Consider the following 18,939-nt stretch of genomic DNA (forward strand, 5'->3'; position numbering starts at 1 on the left):
ATGTATAGTTCTGATTAAACATGGAGTGTTCAAAGTTGTTTTAAAATTACAGTAAAAACACAGTAACACAAAGCCTCTCATGGCTTATTGCTTTAGTTGACATCTCCATGGAGCAATAGGATGTAGCACACTTGAGGAAATGTTCTGATTCCATTACAACACACAGTTTTAACAATTGGGTCTGCAACCACAGAAATAAGACATCTATGTGGTTCTTTACTCCAGATGGACTGTTTCCAGACAGTTCTCGACGCAGCAGGACTAATGCTATCTACTTTAACACATGCCAGTGGTTGCGAGTGTGTATATGTTTGAGTGTGTACAAACTGTTGAAAGCTAAATGAAAGGAGGGTGCAGATTGATTTCCATATTTGTGAAGTGGGAAGAAAGTTGAATGTAAATGTGGTGAGTTTTTGGTTATAGATATGTTTTAGACACACTGTGAGGGTTCACATGTATGACGCAGTTGTTTAATATGACTCATTCCTTGCCAATATAAACTGCTCTTTGGCTGGTTAAATGGAGAAGTATACAGCTCCCCTGAAAAGAAAAAGAAATTCTGTCATACTAGCTTTTCAGAGAGTGCACAATATGAATTTTCCCAGTTTTATAACCCAACTTACTTTTCCAACTTTTTGAAAATGTCCAGAACGTTCAAACGAGATTGCTTATGGTGTTTGAAATGTAAAACAAAGTAATGATAGATAACAAAAATTTGACTCCAAGTCTTCTCTTTGTAACACCATGGTTTGCAATCATAATGTGGCATCATTCCAAAAACCAAAAAAAATAAAATAAATGCTAAACAGTGATTTATTTTATTTTTTATGTCTTTGATTATGTGTAAATATATTTCCAAAAGCAGAACTGGATAGCAAATACATTCATTAAATATATACTAGACAATTAATTGTAGTATTAACATCTATATTGTTGGATTTTGGTGACATTCTGTAATGTCCTGAATAAGTCTGTTTAATATATTTTATTATTTAAAAATTGTATGCATTCTTTGCACTTTATTAAACATGGAGAAAACAAATATCCATAACAATAACAAAGTTACAGTCGTTGGGATCTAATGATAAAGAAGATACATTTTTAAATCCTATGGGACTTGAAGTTAAATTTTAAATTTCAAGTATTATATGCAGTTTGCTTCATAAAGAGGTGATTTTGAAATAGTAATAAAATGCATTAAATATCTTTGAATCAGTCACGAATGTAGGCACAGGGCCTATACTTATTTGTATTTATTTATTTTTATGCAGTTGATGTCAGAAGTTTACATCTTAGCCAAATACATTTAAACTCACAATTTTGTTTTTCACAATTCTTGACATTTAATCATCGAAAGCATTCCCTGTCTTAGGTCAGTTAGGATCAATACTTTATTTTAAGAATGTGATATGTCAGAATATTTGTAGAGAGAATGATTTATTTCAGCTTTTATTTCTATATCACATTCCCAGTGGGTCAAAAATGTAAGCTTCAACTTACAAACACTTTGTTAGTATTTGGTAGCATTGACTTTAAATTGTTTAACTTGGGGCAAATATTTTGGGCAGCTGGAAGTTGCTCGAAATTTGGCCTATTCATCCAGACAGAACTGGTGTAACTAAGTCAGGTTTGTAGGCCTATTTGCCTACACACGCTTTTTCGGTCCTGACAACAAATTTTGCATCAGATTGAAGTAAAGTCATTTTTATAGCGCCTTTCACAACACACATCGTTTCAAAGCAGCTTTACAGAAAATCATGCATTAACAGAAAATGAAACCATTATATCTATAAAGTCTTAGAGTCATCATTGTGTAGTTTGATATACAATTATGAAGTGTGTATAAATAAATAATTAAATAATAATTGTATTAATAACCCCAGTGAGCAAGCTGAAGTTGACTGTGGCAAGGAACACAAAACTCCATAAGATGTTGGTTAATGGAGAAAAATAACCTTGGGAGAAACCAGACTCACTGTGGCTGCCAGTTCCCCTCTGGCTAACCTCATGAATATAATGCCAATATTACTTATTTATGAGCAGTGCAAGTAATGGTTTAAAGTGAGTAAACTAAGTAAGTGTTAATGGCCACTGTTTAAATAAAGATTTTGTAAGAACTGTAAGTTTCATGGCTAATGTCTTTGAAGTTACATTTACATTTATGCATTTGGCAGACGCTTTTATCCAAAGCGACTTACAGAGCCCTTATTACAGGGACAATCCCCCTGGAGCAACCTGGAGTTAAGTGCCTTACTCTAGGACACAGTGGTGGTGTCCATTGTGGTGGTGGTAGAGTGGTGGTGGTGTAGTGGTCTAAGCACATAACTGGTAATCTGGGAATCAGAAGGATGCTGGTTCGAGCCCCACAGCCACCACCATTGTGTCCTGTAATAACCACCATTGTGTCCCTGTAATAAGGCCTCTGTAAGTCGCTTTGGATAAAAGCATCTGCCAAATGCATAAATGTAAATGTGGTGGCTGTGGGGATAGAACCAGCGACCTTCTGATTAACAGTTATGCACTTTATCCCACTACGCCACCACCAGTCAGTAATTTGTTACAACAACCTTCTCCCAAGGTTATAGCATATGATTATGGTAATGAGTTGGTCCTGTAAAATTTTGCGTGTTGAGAATATCGATAAATACAAATCCCAATGTGTCATTTTTATTATCTATGTGAATGTTGAAGTCACCAACAATTAAAGCTCTATCTACAGTAGCTACTAGATCTGATAGAAAATGTGCAAATTCACCAAGGACATCAGAATAAGCTCCAGGTGATCTATATATTGTAGCAAGGGCAAAAGACAACAGATTTGTATTTATATCTGATGGTGTTACATTATGGATTATTAGTTCAAATTACTTAAACTTATATCCTGTCCTCAACACCAAAAACTTAACTGTAAATCGTAGTAATATCCTCCTCAACCCTTCAGACGAGGCTCATGTTTATAACAATAACCTGGGGGAGTATATTCATTGAAACTAATATACTCATCTGGTTTAAGCCAGGTTTCAGGGAAACAGAGCACATCCAAACTATGATCTGTAATATTTTAATTTACAATTAGTGCTTTGGTTGAAAGAGATCTAATGTTTAGTATCCCTATCTTTTATATAATATTTTTTTCATGTTTGACCTTAATAAAAATTAATAAAAAGTAACTAGTGTTGTCAAAAATACCGGTACTTCGGAACCAAGTCGGTACTCAAACACATTTTTTTTACGATACCAGAATTTCTGAAGGTAACGGAGTACCGAGTACCTGGTCTACCTGGTTCCCATGCAGAGTCGGGAACTTTAGAATGCTCACAACAAGCAAAAGATGGCGACAAGCAAAGTAGAAGTGTTTAAAAGCATATTATCATTATGTTCATTGTCGAATAGTCGTTTGATCTCATTTAACATAACATGAAATCACATTAAACTATAATGATGAAGCGCGAGAGCAGCACTGCAGTTCACACCTAATGGAGGAGAGGAAGAATTACACTGATCACAGTACAGATGCACTCTAAACTTTCGCAGCTTCATCTTATGTAGATCCCAAAGTATTAGGGAATTATAAAAAAAATGAAAGTAAATTCAGAAGCACTCTCGTTGTGGAATAAGCAGAGCTCTTTAAAAGAAAAAAGCTTTATTAAAGTTCAAATAATACAGAAGCAGATCATGTATATAACTATAAACTCAGAAACTGGCCTCTTCTATGAGGTGCGCGAATGTCCCAATCTAAGGGGGGGGGGATTGAAACTGCACCCGGCTGAGAGAGAGACTGCCTCGGAGACGCTCATCTTAATGCAGCTAGATTAGAACGTGATGGCTCGTGACTTATTTAATAACAATATATGTCACTGTGCATTTCTTATCTTGAAGAAAATTGGCAATATGTAGCTTTATTAATAAGAGAGCACTTTGCACATTAGTTTGGAAATAGTACTTTATAGTATACTTTAAGCATACATTGTACAGTTTTGTTTTAATTCCAAAATAATATATTTAAATTAAAGTGTTGCTCAATGGCATATTTTTGTTCTTAGTTCTGCTGCTAATGTTTTGTAGACTTTGTTAATAAAAGAGTGTTGTTCAGTAACCTGTTTTTGTGTTTTGCTTTGGTACCGAAAATGGTATCCAGTACCGTGAAATTTCACAGGTATTGGTACTGACTACTGAAATTTTGGTAATCTTGACATCATCAAAGGCATCAGTAATTGGCGATCTCTCTGACCATTGTCGATCTCCGAGATCATCGTTTGTTGGCAAAACCCTAATGTGCATTTCTCTCTAGCCTATAAATTAACAAAATGTTCATAGACTCCTTGCAGTTTTTTCGACACATTCAGAATCATTACCGCTTTTGCCAGTGTCGCTGCGGCTCGCTTCATTCGTGCGCTTGTAAAATGTATATTTTAAATGCTCGTTATTACGGTTTATTATTTCTCTGTAATGTAGAACTTATTGTCATGCACAAAGTAGATGTCCTAAATGACTTGCCAACACCATAGTTTGCTAATATGAAATCTGTGGATTGTTTAAAAAATTAGTTTTAATGACTTGAACCTAAGTGTATATAAACGTCTGACTTCAACTGTATGTGTGACTGCACAAGTGCACAGAAAATTGTATTTGAATATTGGAATAGAAAAAAATATAATAAATCAAAGTTATACATCTTAAAATCAAATTTATGATTCCTGCTTTTATGTCTAAAACATGTGTCTTGACATTAAAACAAGTGATTAGATGGGGTTTAAGGAACCCTGCCAAAAAGCATGTTCTGTCTTATCTAAAGCATGAAATTGCTGCTAGATTGACAGTAGTAACGCTATTCCTGGGATGTAATGGTAGTTTGGCTGTCAATATTGAAAAAAAAAATTTTTTTAATTGAGGCATGTGATCCGTTCCTATTTTGTGTTGCATGAAATTTATCTTTTGTGCTTTTTAATAGGCATGTTTTGATTTTCAAAGGGCAGGTCTTCACTTAAGTATGGTTCGATTATTAAATATCTTTGTGAGAAATGCAGGATAACTGGCCCAGGTAATGACTTCTAACCTTGTCATTTACCATCCCTCTTTAATGTACTGGCTTTATTCTGAAAATAACAGGTGTATTAAAATGCTTGTTGCAAATGGTATGTAACTGTGTATTACCTCTTTAAGATAATATAGGTTGTAAAATATTATATATATATTTCTACTTCACAAGAGTAAAAGACTCTAATAATATTGCACTGATGTGTACAAGTTCACACATAACACATTCCCTTATCTTTTATGCCTTGCAGTGACTTGTCCAAAAACCTGGTTGGCTGCCTCCATGTGGACGTTTTTAAGGGTCTCACAAATCTTGTTAAACTGTAAGTCATGTTTTATCTCTGCTATAAACTTTTAAAAAATGGGCAATTATTTGAAATACTGCTTTGTTTACTATGGGAAGAATATAGTATCAAAATTATTCACATGCGTAAACTCTTCGTCGATAAATGTCATACATACATCTTACTATCCACACACAAATGCCTTTCTGCTTGTTCCAAATTAAACACAAATGGCAAATTGAACTTGCATTTGTGGATCAAGTGACACTCGTTCATTCATTGACATGTTTTTGTGACTATTCTGTTTTATTTACTGGAATTACAAGTTTTTTGTTTAGCTGTTTTCACCATGGCTGACCCACACACAAACAACTACCAATGAACAAGTCATAAATTCATCCATGAATGTTGTTACATCTACCCATCAATTTGGGAAAACTTAACAAATGCGTGTTATTAGCCTTATACAAATGTTTTTTACTTGTGTCTGTGTAATTTATTATTAAATTAATGTGCAGCTATTTATACAAATAGAGACATTTGTGAATATAAATGTTCGCTTTCCGCTGGTTTTGCCTTACACTATCCATGCATAACTTTGTGTAATAAAAGCTGCTACCACTAGACGGTGGTCTCATTTTACTGATGTAAATTAATATAATTGATTGTGTAAAATAGGCACATAATATCAGAATATTGATCGCAGGACCCTGAATCAAATCAAGATCAAACGTCCAATTTACACCCCTACTAATAACACGCATTTGTGAATTTTTCCCAAATTGGTGGGTAGATGTGCCCACACTTATGGATGAATTTAGGACTTATTCATTGGTAGTTGTTTGTGTGTGGGTCAGCCATGGTAAGTCTCAAAATTCAAATAAATAAAACAGAATAGACACAAAGAATTGTCAATTAATGCATGTCACTTGATCCACCAATGCATCTTCAATACTTCACAAGGCCTTTTTTTGTTTAATTTGTAAAATCTTCATTTGGTTAGACATGCAAATTGTGTAACATTTATACAAAAGGGAACATTTGTATTTGTATTTGCAAATATGTCTATTTGTAAAAATAAGTGAACGTTCATTTTATTCAGAATTTCACAGACACAAGTTGAAAGGCATTTGTGTGTGGATAGTAAAATGCATGTATGACATTTATCAAATTGAATGATACGTTTACACATTTATGAAGAATTTTTGTTACTATATTCTTCCCATAGTCGTCAAGTAAACAAGTAGCGAAGAAATTCAAGGAAGTCTATTCACACCATGAGCGAAACAAAAACATTTGGTCTTTCTTGCAATTTAATGCAAAATAACGCAGTGTGAATTCAGAATGAAAAGGTCCTTAGGATGCATTGTTTCTATTCATGTTTTATTATTATGTTTTATAGCGTTAATTCTACTTTATCACATTTACACATATTTGTTAATTAATATTATTATTATTACACATTCTTACATTTATTAATTTTACTGTTGCTTTAATAACGTTTCATTTTAAACTACAGTAATGGGGAAAGAAATGTCATTAGTGGTGTTTGGCTGAGATTTATGTACCTAATTACATTTAACAGAATGGTCAAACTCATAACAGGTGCTGTTAGATGAGCATTTTTAACGTTGACTTCCCTTGGGTGCAGCAACAGCTGTAGATGTATTCGTGAGTGTCGTCTTCACCAGGTGAAGATTATAACTGATCCAGTCATTTCAATTAAACCACTGAGCAGATTTTGCCCCAAAGAGATGTGGTGTCAAGGGCATACAGGAAAAATTGAAAACATAAACTGTTTGTCATGGTGATTTTAGTTTAATACGTTAATGGAACCTGCTTGAATAAAGGGGACCAGTACTAACAAAAGCAATCCAAGATCATTTTTGTAGAACTTCATCATGGAAACACACCAAATATGACATATGTTCCCCAATGCTTACATTTCTCAGATTACTAGATCTCTAAATCTAAATGAAAGTTTAATTTGCAGATTTTACTCCATTTTAAGGGATTGTTACAAAAAAGAAAGTTGTCATCATCTGCTCACCCTCATGTCATTCCAAAACCATGTATTTCATTGATTTTATTCACTGGAACAAAAAATGATGTTTGGCAACATATTGTTTCCATAAAATGAAACAAAAGGCGAACTGGTGCTTTCAATACGGGTCAGGAGCTTCAGTCAATGTTCACATCAATCATCAGAATGGGGAAAATGTGATCTCAGTAATTTCGACCATGGCATGATTGTTGGTGCCAGACGGGCTGGTCTGAGTATTTCTGTAACTGCTGATCTCCTGGGATTTTCACACACAACAGTCTCTAGAGTTTACTCAGAATTGTGCCAGTAACAAAAAACATCCAGTGAGTGGCTAATAAAGTGGTCACTGATTGTATAGTCCAAATTGTATGGCTACAGAATACTTGTGGATAACTATGATACAGTTAGCCATGCATTGCTATGTATTGTTTTTTTTATTGTTTCAAATGTAATGTTTATCTGAATGTCAAATTAGCATGGTACATTTTGCTTATACCCCTCTTTTTTTGTTGTAGTAATCTTTCAGAGAACAAGTTTTCATCGCTGTCTCAAGGGATCTTTGACAGTCTTGGTTCTCTGAAAATACTGTAAGTTTTTATTATCTCCTTGCAGGACATGTTTCAAATTCATTTTAATGGTGGAATAGTACTGGAAATAAAAATGCCCCTTTGGAACATCTAAAAAACCCACAGATACCCTATTACAGCCTCAATATCATTCCCTCCAGCTGTTCTCCACTTCATTAGAGCTTCAGTTAACAAAGCATCTTATTCAGTAACTTGAACACGTATTGTATCATAACACTTGGCATGTCTTCATACGCATCGATACTTGGATGGGGAACCTCTAGAGTTTTTACCTCCGGCCTAAATTTAATGAGGATCTTCTCAAAATTTAGGTTCTGATATAGTTTGTTTATTCACAATCCTTTTTTAACATGCTGCATACATTTTGTAGGGAGTTTGATAGCCCTTATCTCCTGTGTGACTGTAACCTTCAATGGTTGGTGGTCTGGATAAAAGAGAAGGGGGTGGGCGTGAAGGAAACACGCTGCTCGTTCCCTCGCTCCCTACATGGCCAGCTTATAATGTCTCTCAGACCTGAAACACTCACCTGTGGTAAGTCTACTCTCACACTCACACACCCTCCCCACAATACTTTCTGTTTATCATAATATTATAAACTCATACAATAATATTTATTAACAATTTAAGTCTTTTTCTTATTTGATCGGTTCTCTGAACAATGAGACCAATTGTTTGGAACTATTCCACAGTATGTGTGAATGGTGAGCTTTTCAATTTGAGCCCAAAAATGCACCAGAGTTTAAGGGGTTAAGTAATGGGTAAAAATGTGGTTGGCCCTCATTCATTCAGCTCTAATAGTTTTAAATGTTTTGATGCTTTGAATTTAAATCTGTTTTATCTCTTATTCTGGCTTTTGACATTTTGACATAGGATTCTATTCAGATTTATAATTTTATCATTCATATTTTTAAGTCTGTTAATGAAACCGTTGCTTTTAAGACATATTATGTTAACTATATCAATAGACCGGGTTCCCACGCATCCTGGAAAACCTGGAATTTTGCAATGAAGTTATCCAGTCCTGGAAAATTTGGAAAATACCTAAATGTCCTGGAAAATATTTTTGTGAATGAATCCCTGTTCATCTGCTGTAATTTTTGCTTTGCTCCAACTTCATGATTTAAGGATTGATATAAAACAAAATAAGATTTTTTCTTTTTGTTCAACATTGCTGTTAACCAAAAAACACTTTTGTTATAAACTTTAGACAACGATGATGGTCAAACCACAGATTTTTCATTCACACACTGGGTTGGTAGCATGGTGATAAAATGAATACATTTTAAATTATTCAACAATCGAAGTCAATGCGGAAACAAATGTACGGAATCTAGTTATAAAATGGCATTAGCTATAAAACACAAAGTCATGCAATATTACATATTTGGATGAAAATTAATGTTTGAATGCACAATTAATCTAATAAAAATTGTGACATGTTCTAGTGTGATAAGTAAACTGCAAAAGTATGTGATTTAATTAAATATATAATCTACAAGTGATGTGCACATAAAAATGTATGTGTGAAGCCGGGCAATCATATACTGAAAACATCTCATCATTATTATCATGAGTGCTCTTGAGTGCATGAGATGAAAGTGAGCAGAGCTTTCTGAAGTGCACAGCACATGCAGACTCTGTATTTATTGAATTAAATCACAATTTTACAGTGATTAATAATCACTCTGGGCCATGTAGCAAAATGCTTATCTGGAGGTCAGGGCACACAGAAACAGTCAAATACACACAGAAATGTCAAAACAAAAGCTCAAATTAAAAATGTGTTTGCTGAAATATTTCACTTGTTGGGCACATAAAATGTCCTGGAAATATCCTGGAAAATTGTGCCTTGAAAAGAGTTGGAACCCTGAATAGCTAATTTGACAAATTGTTTCCTTATTAAAATCGGTTGAATGGGTTACTTGAAGCTTGAATATTAAAAAAATCTTCACATACAACAAATAAGCTTTAAATACCACAAACAAATCAACTGAAAATATACATCTGAAACACCTGCTATGACTTTCTCACTTTCACCTCTCATGAGTTTAAATATAAAAAAAAATAACATTACAGTCCTCCTTATTTTTAGTTGAATTTAAAAATGTTGCTCTGTCTCCCACATACCAGTGATTCCTTATCTGTTTCTAATTTAGTTACTTTCTTACACCAAAAAAACAAAACAAAGTAATACTTACAATAAAAGCTTGACAGCCTAGTTTCGGGCCTCCCATTTTATGTTGATCTTGGACATGCTTTCTAACCAAAGCCAATGCAAGAACTGCAATGAGCAATCTCGGACCACTCATAAATGTCAGCTTTTGCACATAGCAATCACATGTGGCTTACCACATGATATTTCAGATCTCAAACACATTCTTTGTCTTTTTTTTTTTCTCTGATGTTTTTATTCTTTATTTAGATGCCCCTTTAGAGCTTCCCTCCTTCCAAATGACTCCATCCCAGCATCAGATTGTCTTCCAGGGAGATAGCCTGCCATTCCAGTGTATGGCCTCTTTTGTGGACGAGGACATGCAGGTTCTGTGGTATCAGGATGGAAAGATAGTGGAATCTGATGCCACTCAGGGTATCTACATCGAGAAAAGCATGGTGCAAAACTGCTCCCTAATAGCCAGGTAATGGAAACCGGCCTTGGTGGGAAATAAACCTAATGCCAAAAGCAAAACACCACTTCTGCACTAGAACTACATTAATCTCTAACTAAGAGCAGTGTTTGGCTTGGAGCATGAAGTTACATATGATGGAAATATGAACTAACACGTGATCTACATGTGCTGGAAATTGCCTGAACTAAAAGTCAACATGAACTCATTTTATTTCTGTAATATGATGAATCTCAGACTGAGGAACAGGTTATTTAATGTGAAAAAAGGCAGAGTAAATGTAAATGATTGGAACATGAAAAATACTACAGAGCTATGTGGAACTTATAGGGATAGTTCACCCAAAAATGTAAATTATTTTATCATTTACTCACTCTCATGCCATCCCAGATGTGTATGACATTCTTACTACAGCAGAAGACAAACAAAGATTTTTAGAAAACTATATCCGTGCTGTAGGTCCATACAATGCAAGTGAATGGTGATCAGACCTTTTGTAGCTCCAAAATCACATAAAGGAAACCTATAAGTAATCCATATGATTCTGGTGGTTAATTCCATATCTTCAGAAGCGATATAATGGCTGTGGATGAGAAACAGAACAATTTTATGTCCTTTTTACTCTAAATCTCCACTTGAACTTTCACTCTCAGATGTAAAAGTGAAACTAAACAGGCACCACATGTTACTTTCAGATAGAAAGGAGAAAGTTAAAGTGATATTTTGATCTGTTTCTCACCTACATATGAATCACTTCTGTTTCCTTTGTGATTTTTAGAGCTACAAATATCTGATCATCGTTCACTTGCATTGTATGGACCTACAGAGTTGAGATATTCTTCTAAAAACCTTTGTTTATTTTCTGCTGAAGTATGAAAGTCATACACACCTGGGATGGCATGAGAACGAGTAAATAATTTTTCATTTAGAAAAAAATATTTTGAACTTGAACAGTAAAGCCTGCTTAATATTCAATCGCACTGCTAAAATCTATAAGATGGTAAGCTAGAATTTCCACCCTGAGCAACACTAGTTTTCTCTCCTTGTTTGATTTGGGAATAACTGGATTCATCCTCACACAGTGCTTTGACCATCTCCAACATCCAGCCGGGATTCACAGGAAACTGGGAGTGCCGGTGCGCACCAGTCGAGGCAACAACACTAGGACGGTCCACATTGTGGTTTTGGAGAATTCTGCCAAGTACTGCTTGCCAGATCGGGTGTCAAACAACAAAGGAGAGTATAGGTGAGTCAGGTTATTAAACCCTCAGGATACTGTAGATTTGTTTCAAAAGATTATTCTCTGAAACAGTGCCACCAAACTCTTCTCCCATCCCCAAATAATTATGCACACTTTTCGACATATTATTTTCGACAAATGATATACTATTATCAGAGATGTGTGCCTCCTAAGCCTCTGGCACTGGTAAAGATGTTAAAAGTAACATTCCTTGTTAATCATGTCCCATTTCCACCTTTTTATCTATTGGCAAGCTCTGTTGTATGCAGTGGAAACATAATTCACATCTGTAGATTGTTGCATTAATTGATAAAAATTTACATAAATTGCAGACAATGTCAAAACAAATGCTGGTTTCCCTTGTATTTCAGCTCTTCGCTGCACTCTAGTGGTTATAGATCTGAAATATGAACATTATACTTGAATGCAACAGGGTACTGTTGCATTCAAGTATAATGGATTAAGGACTAAGACTGATTATATAGACTCTGGTTTATAGGGCATATATTCAGGGTACTGTTGCATTCAAGTATAATGGATTAAGGACTAAGACTGATTATATAGACTCTGGTTTATAGGGCATATATTTTAAAGCATTTTTGCACTGTGTCTATTATCCACTTAAAGCAACATTATTCTGATGAACGTCATTTATTTAGATTTCTACATTTCCATTATTGTCCATTTTTGTCACAAGTGGATTTATGTTTGCTGTGTTCTGCGTCAAGTTGTAAATGAAACAATTTCAACATTTGTCGTTTTGTAGATGGCCCCGTACACTGGCTGGCATCACAGCATACATGCCCTGTAAGCGTCAAGTGACTAGCGCTGGCATCTATTCGGGCAGCTCGGCAGAAGACCGGCGGGCGTGGAGACGGTGTGACCGTGGTGGGCAGTGGGCAGAAGAGGACTATTCGCGCTGTGAATATATGAAAGATGTCACACGGGTGCTGTATATCATTAACCAGGTAAATCATTTCTTCGTAAGCCAGTTTTTATGCTTTCGTAACTCACCATTATATATTTCACCCTCATAATATGCAATGGACACTTTTCACAGTCTGATGACCTATTTCTGTTTTAATATACTAGCATATATATTGTTAGCATTTTTATTTAAATGTAATTTGATTTTTTTTAATTTTATAACACTATACTTTGTGTTAAAGTTTTGGAAACATGCATGTAATAACAATAATTTTTTTTAAACTGTTGGAGCAATTGTGAAGGCTAAAAGAATATTTGCTGTGGTATCCCATTTACTGCTACAGATGTTTACCACTGCTATAGTGTACTTACACATTCCCAACCTGGAAATGTGAAAAGGGTCCATCAGGTTCTTGAATTTCTTGGTTAACCTCGAATTCTTTTCATGTCAGATGCCTCTAAACCTGACCAATGCGGTTCAGACCACACAGCAGCTGTTGGCATACACTGCAGAGGCGCCCAACTTCTCAGACAAGGTGGATGTTATCTTTGTAGCGGAGATGATTGAGAAGATTGGCAAGTTTGCGGAGAAGTATAAAGATGTATGCCAATTAAGATTATGCCATGTTGAGGAAAAACTCAACAACAAAAAAAGAAAAGGCTGATGTTATGATGAATTCTTGAAGTAGTTCAGATGCTTTTGAAGTTGAAATTCTGTCAAAAGCTCACAAAACTGTTAAAAGAGTAGTTGACACAAAAATGTCAATCATTCCATTTTTTTTTTACTTCATGTTGTTCCAAACCTGAATTACTTAATTTAGTTGAACACAAAAAGAGAGACAGACTATCAGAGCATATATGGCGTTTCATATAAAGCAGGATTTTGGACCAATTAATTCTCAGATTTCAGCATATGTCAGCTGGAAATTGCTCTTAGTAAGTGCACTCTTTGTTTTTAAACGATTCTCAAAAGGTGTGGGAAACATGTGTGTTTCCCACAAACTGAAAATGTTTAGCACGCAATTTGTCAGAGTTAACAAAGAACAGGCTGTTAGTGGTCCAGAATTGTTTTTATTAAACAACATATGCACTGTGCAATCCTTTAGTGTAGGAATGCTGAACATGTCTCAGAATCTCAATATCTCATTTTATTCAGTAGCCTCTGTCTCTCAAAAAAGATTAAGTCATTAGTTTACCTCCAGTCATTTCAAGTGTTTTGTGCACATACAGTATGAGTGAAATGTTTAGGATTTTTTTCCCCAATTAAAGGGATGGTTCACCACTGTTGGTCCAAACCTGAATTACTTTCTTTTTCTATGGAACACAAAGGAAATGTTTGGCAGAATGTTTAGCTTCAGTCACCATTCACTTTCATTGTTGGAAAAAAGATCCAATGAAAGTACCTAACATCACCTTTTGTGTTCCATTGAAGAAATTAAATCATATAGGTTTGGAATAAAACGATGGTGAGTAAATGAAGCAGGACTTTCATTTTGGGTTGAAATTGATCTCATGGAATGTTGTTGCAAAACAACCAAAAAGTTTGTGTGGTGGGTGTGACTAAATGTCTTCGTGTGTGCATTGAATTAGTATGCTGTCTGTTTGAGGATAATGTATGTCTGGAGGAATTTGTGGTGTATTGGGAGTGGGTGTGCACACATTTTCTCTAACTGCTTTTCCTCTCTCAGCTGGGAGATGTGATGGTGGATATCTCCAGTAATCTGATGCTGGCTGATGAGCGAGTGTTATGGATGGCTCAGAGGGAGGCCAGAGCTTGTTCACGTATCGTTGAGTGTCTTCAGAGGATTGCTGTTCTCCGCCTCAGTAATGGGGCTATTGCATATTCTACTGTGAGTACTGTGAAATTGTTTTTGAGTGATATGTAGAGAGAATGTACAGGGAACTCAAAATATATTTGGACCCTAAAGTCACTTTTATATTTATATATAAAACAAATGGTACAGTGTGACAAGTTTCTGCATTATGCATGACACCTTTTATGGCATACACATTTATGATAAAATATTAAAGTGGCTTTTATTTTAAAGAAATAGAACATAGGCGCATCTTTACACCAAAGCATTTGACAAAAAGCCAGCCACATCCTCTATCTCATCCTGAGGCCTTCCCAGACCAGCCGAGAGATATAATCCCTTCTGCGTGCTCTGGGTTTTCCCCTGAGCCTCCTCCCAGTTGAACATGCCCAAAACGCCTCCGGAGGAAAGCGTCCAGGAGGCATCCTAATCAGATTCCCGAACCACATCAACTGGCTCCTTCCAACCCGGAGGAGCAGCGGTTCTACTTACATTTACATTTATGCATTTGGCAGACGCTTTTATCCAAAGCGACTTACAGTGCAATTATTACAGGGACAATCCCCCTGGAGCAACCTGGAGTTAAGTGCCTTGCTCAAGGACACAATGGTGGTGGCCATGGGGTTAGAACCAGTGACCATCTGATTAACAGCCCTGTGCTTTAGCCACTACGCCACTCTACTCCGAGCCCCTCTCGGATGTCAGAGCTTTGCACCCTATTTGGGTGAGTCCTGACACCCCACGAAGAAAGCAAATTTCGGCCGCTTGTATTCGCAATCTTATTCTTTCGGTCTCAGCTCCTTCACCACCACGGTCTGCCTGTCAATCTCACTCTCCAACTTTCCCTCACTCGTGAACAAGACCCAGAGATACTTGAACTCCTCCACTTGGGGCAGCTGCTCTCTCCCTACCTGAAGAGAGCAATCCACCCTTTTCCAGCAGAGAACCATGGCCCCAGACTTGGAGGCGCTGACCCTCATCCCAACCGCTTCACATTCGGACTCATAATTTCCTAGTGTGCACTGAAGATCACAGCATGATGATTCCAACAGGACCACAATCCTGAGATCCCCAAACTGGACATACTCCACACCTTGGCTGTGCCTCGAGATCCTATCCATGAATATCACAAACGAGATTGTGACAAGGGACAGCCCTGTCGGAGTCCACAATAAAGTCGATCATCAACATTTGGCCTAAGGTGCTCTAGTACCAAGTACACTTATGAACAACACGTTCCTCACAATCACTCCCCTCCATGTATCTCCATCGTTGCCAACATGGACATTGGAGTCACCCAGAAGAACTATGGAGTCCCCAGCTGGCACCCTCTCCAGGGCCCCTCCTAGGGTCTCCAAGAAGGCCAAATACTCTGGACTGTGGTTCAGTGCATAAGCACAGACCACAGTCAGAGCTTTTCCTCCTGCAACACAAAGTTGCAATGAGGTGACCCGCTCATCTACTGGGCTAAACTCCAAGGTCGTGGCGCCAAGCCGGGGGCTTATGAGTATACCCACACCCGCACAATGCCTTTCACCCTGAGCAACTTCTGAGAAGTCCGGAGAGTCCAACACCTGTCCATGAGTTTGGTTCCAGAGTCAGAACAGTGTGTTGAGGTGAGTCCAACTATATCTAGCTGGTATCTCTCAACCTCACACACTAATTCTGACTCCTTCCCCACCAGTGAGGTCACATTCAATGTTCCAAAAGCCAGTTTCTGTCACCAAGGTTCAGTCGGCACAGCCTCCACCTTCGCCTGCTACCCATTGTGCATCACTATTGCTCTCCTTGCAGGTAGTGGGCCCACGAGGAGGTGGCCCCACATTGTTTCTTTGGGCGAAGCCCGCTGGGCCCCATGGGCCAAAGCTTTGCCACCAGGCACTCGCCTACGAGCTCCTCTCACATGCCTTGCTCCAGGAAAGGACCCCGATTTCCCTGTTCCAGACTAGGTCACTTTACTTCCTGCTGGCCACATCATTAGGGGAGTTTTGGATCACCCTTCTTCTGGCCTCTCATCTGGGACCAATTTGCCAAGGGAGAACCTACCAGGAGCCAATGCTCCAGACAATACAGCTCCCAGAGTCATTGGGGTACACACACACACACACACACACACACACACACGCACACACCCCTCCACCACAATGAGGTAGCGATCTACGGAGGGGTTAGTTGAACAAGTCCATGGTTAATGTGATGATCTACAGTTGTGGTTACTCTGCGAGGACAACTGTTTGAACTTTAGGAAAACTGACTTCATGCTGTACATCCACTAAAAATTACCTAGGAATCAGTTGGTTAAAAGTTATTGCAGACATACACCATTAGTTGAGCCAGTGTCGATATATTGGGATATTCAGATTGACAAACAAATAGAGCAATGTTTTCAGAACACCACAGAGTACTTTTGGGGAAAATGAACCTACCAGTGGCTTGCTTCTAGTTGACACTGCATATTAAGCTGGAATAAGAAAAAGTACTTAAAAAATTAAACACATCACCTTTAAGTGTCCAAATACTTCTGGGGGTCCCTGTAGGTTGTCTAGCATGTAACATATTGGCATTATTGAAAAGGAACATGCCTTTCCATGAATCCATCCATAATGAAATAATAGTTAATGGAATAGTTCTCCCAAAAAGGAAAATGTATAATCATTTACTAACCCTTGTGCCATCCGCGACATGTAAGACTTTTTTTCTTCTGTTGAACATAAACAAAGATTTTTAGAAGAATATTTCAGCTCTGTAGGTCCATGCAATGCAAGTGAGTAGGTGCCAAAATTGCAAAGTGCCAAAATGCACATAAACACAGTATAAAAGTAATCAATTAGACTCCAGTGGTTAAATCCATATCTTCTGAAGCAATATGATTTTTACTATCACTCTCCACTTTAACATTCTTCAACTTTTGTTTTTGGTTAGTCGCATCCTTTGTGCATACTGCTATCTACTGGGCAGGGAGGAGAATTTATGGTAAAAATGAACTTAAATGTTGATCGGTTTCTCACCCACACCTATAGTATCATTTCTGAAGATATGGATTTAACCATTGGTGTCTTTTAGATAACTTTTATGCTGACTTATTTGCTTTTTGGAGCTTAAACATTTGGCACCCATCTACTTGCACTGTATGGACCTACAGAGCTGAGATATTCTTCTAAAAATCTTTGTTTGCTTTCTGCAAACAAAAGAAAGTCACAAATCTGGGATGTCATGAGTGTGGGAAAATGATGAGAAAACTTACATTTTTGGGTGAACCACCTCTAGTTGTCAGAACAATTCAGTGGTAGCAGCACAGTTCTTTTCCTTGTGTACATCAACAGAACTCTCATAACATTGCTCTGGAGGCTCATGCAATCAAGGCCAGCAGCTTCAATGGCATGACCTGCACGTTGTTCCAGAAGGTGGCACCAGACCGTAATCATGGCCCACTTCACTCCCAGAGACCCCGACATGAACCTAGAACGTCATCTCAACTTCAAATGCAACGTCACCAGCAACCTGTCTGCTCTGGCTCTCAAGGTAAGTTGGAGAATTTTGGGCTGGTCTCTCAGGATCTTCCTGTATGTAATTGTGTGAAGTGTATTTTTACAGTACCTGTATAGAGGTGTGACATGAGTGGAGATGAGCAGTCCTTTTAAATTCCCTTTGGGTGCTGAGCGGCAGGCTCTTGTGGAAGATTGTGGGATTGATGGGAGCAAGCAGATAGAGAATTAAAAAAGTTGAGAATCTCTCAGCTTTATGCAACTAATAGCCGAAAAAATCCAGGTGGCAGCTTGTCGCTGTGAGGTCAAGACAGTGACATCTGTCATAAGCATTTTAAAATCAGCAGATAAGTGCTGGTTTCTGTGGTGGATTCAGTGCATAAATCGCATTGTTACATACAGTATATCTATATTTAATTCAAATTTTAAATTGAATTTGCAAGCTTTCAGTGTGACTTAACAAAAGCCTTTTTATGTATAGATATACGCCCTTTGCCCAGACCAAGACTTTCAACATTAAATTATACAAATCTATAAAAAAAACATATGTTTATGTTTTATGTAATATTATACATAGACAATGATGAAATAAACGCAAACCATTTCTATCAGTTTTTCAAAAATTATGACTGTCCAATAGCTGTGGTGTCATTTCCATTACATCAAGCAATTCTGCCCCTAATAAAGATTTTTTCAAAAGTTAGTGTACTTGTTAAGTTAGTGAAGATCAAGCTTGAGCTGATATAATAGACTAGTAATGCTTAAAAAAAACTAAAATAAATTGACGTAAATAACACTTGTAAGCATAATTTGGACAAATTATGCAAAAACTGTTATAATACTTTTGTGTGTAATTGTTTGTATTTAGTGTACAAAAAAATTATCCTTATCAAGACA

At 37.0% G+C, this 18,939-nt stretch overlaps 1 protein-coding gene across 1 annotated transcript in view; it reads left to right on the top strand.

Moving 5' to 3' along the window:
• The window catches only part of LOC127649460 (adhesion G protein-coupled receptor A3-like), a 63,298-nt gene that overhangs the window by 32,620 nt on the left and 11,739 nt on the right, over window positions 1–18,939 (top strand). Inside the window, 11 exon segments of the mRNA XM_052134939.1 lie at window positions 5,289–5,360; window positions 7,881–7,952; window positions 8,323–8,483; window positions 10,375–10,588; window positions 11,659–11,708; window positions 11,711–11,822; window positions 12,583–12,784; window positions 13,196–13,345; window positions 14,432–14,593; window positions 17,881–17,978; window positions 17,980–18,079. Coding sequence (XP_051990899.1) covers window positions 5,289–5,360; window positions 7,881–7,952; window positions 8,323–8,483; window positions 10,375–10,588; window positions 11,659–11,708; window positions 11,711–11,822; window positions 12,583–12,784; window positions 13,196–13,345; window positions 14,432–14,593; window positions 17,881–17,978; window positions 17,980–18,079 — 1,393 coding nt within the window.

This window comes from Xyrauchen texanus, chromosome 1, assembly GCF_025860055.1.
Source record: "Xyrauchen texanus isolate HMW12.3.18 chromosome 1, RBS_HiC_50CHRs, whole genome shotgun sequence".
Lineage (NCBI taxonomy): Eukaryota > Metazoa > Chordata > Actinopteri > Cypriniformes > Catostomidae > Xyrauchen > Xyrauchen texanus.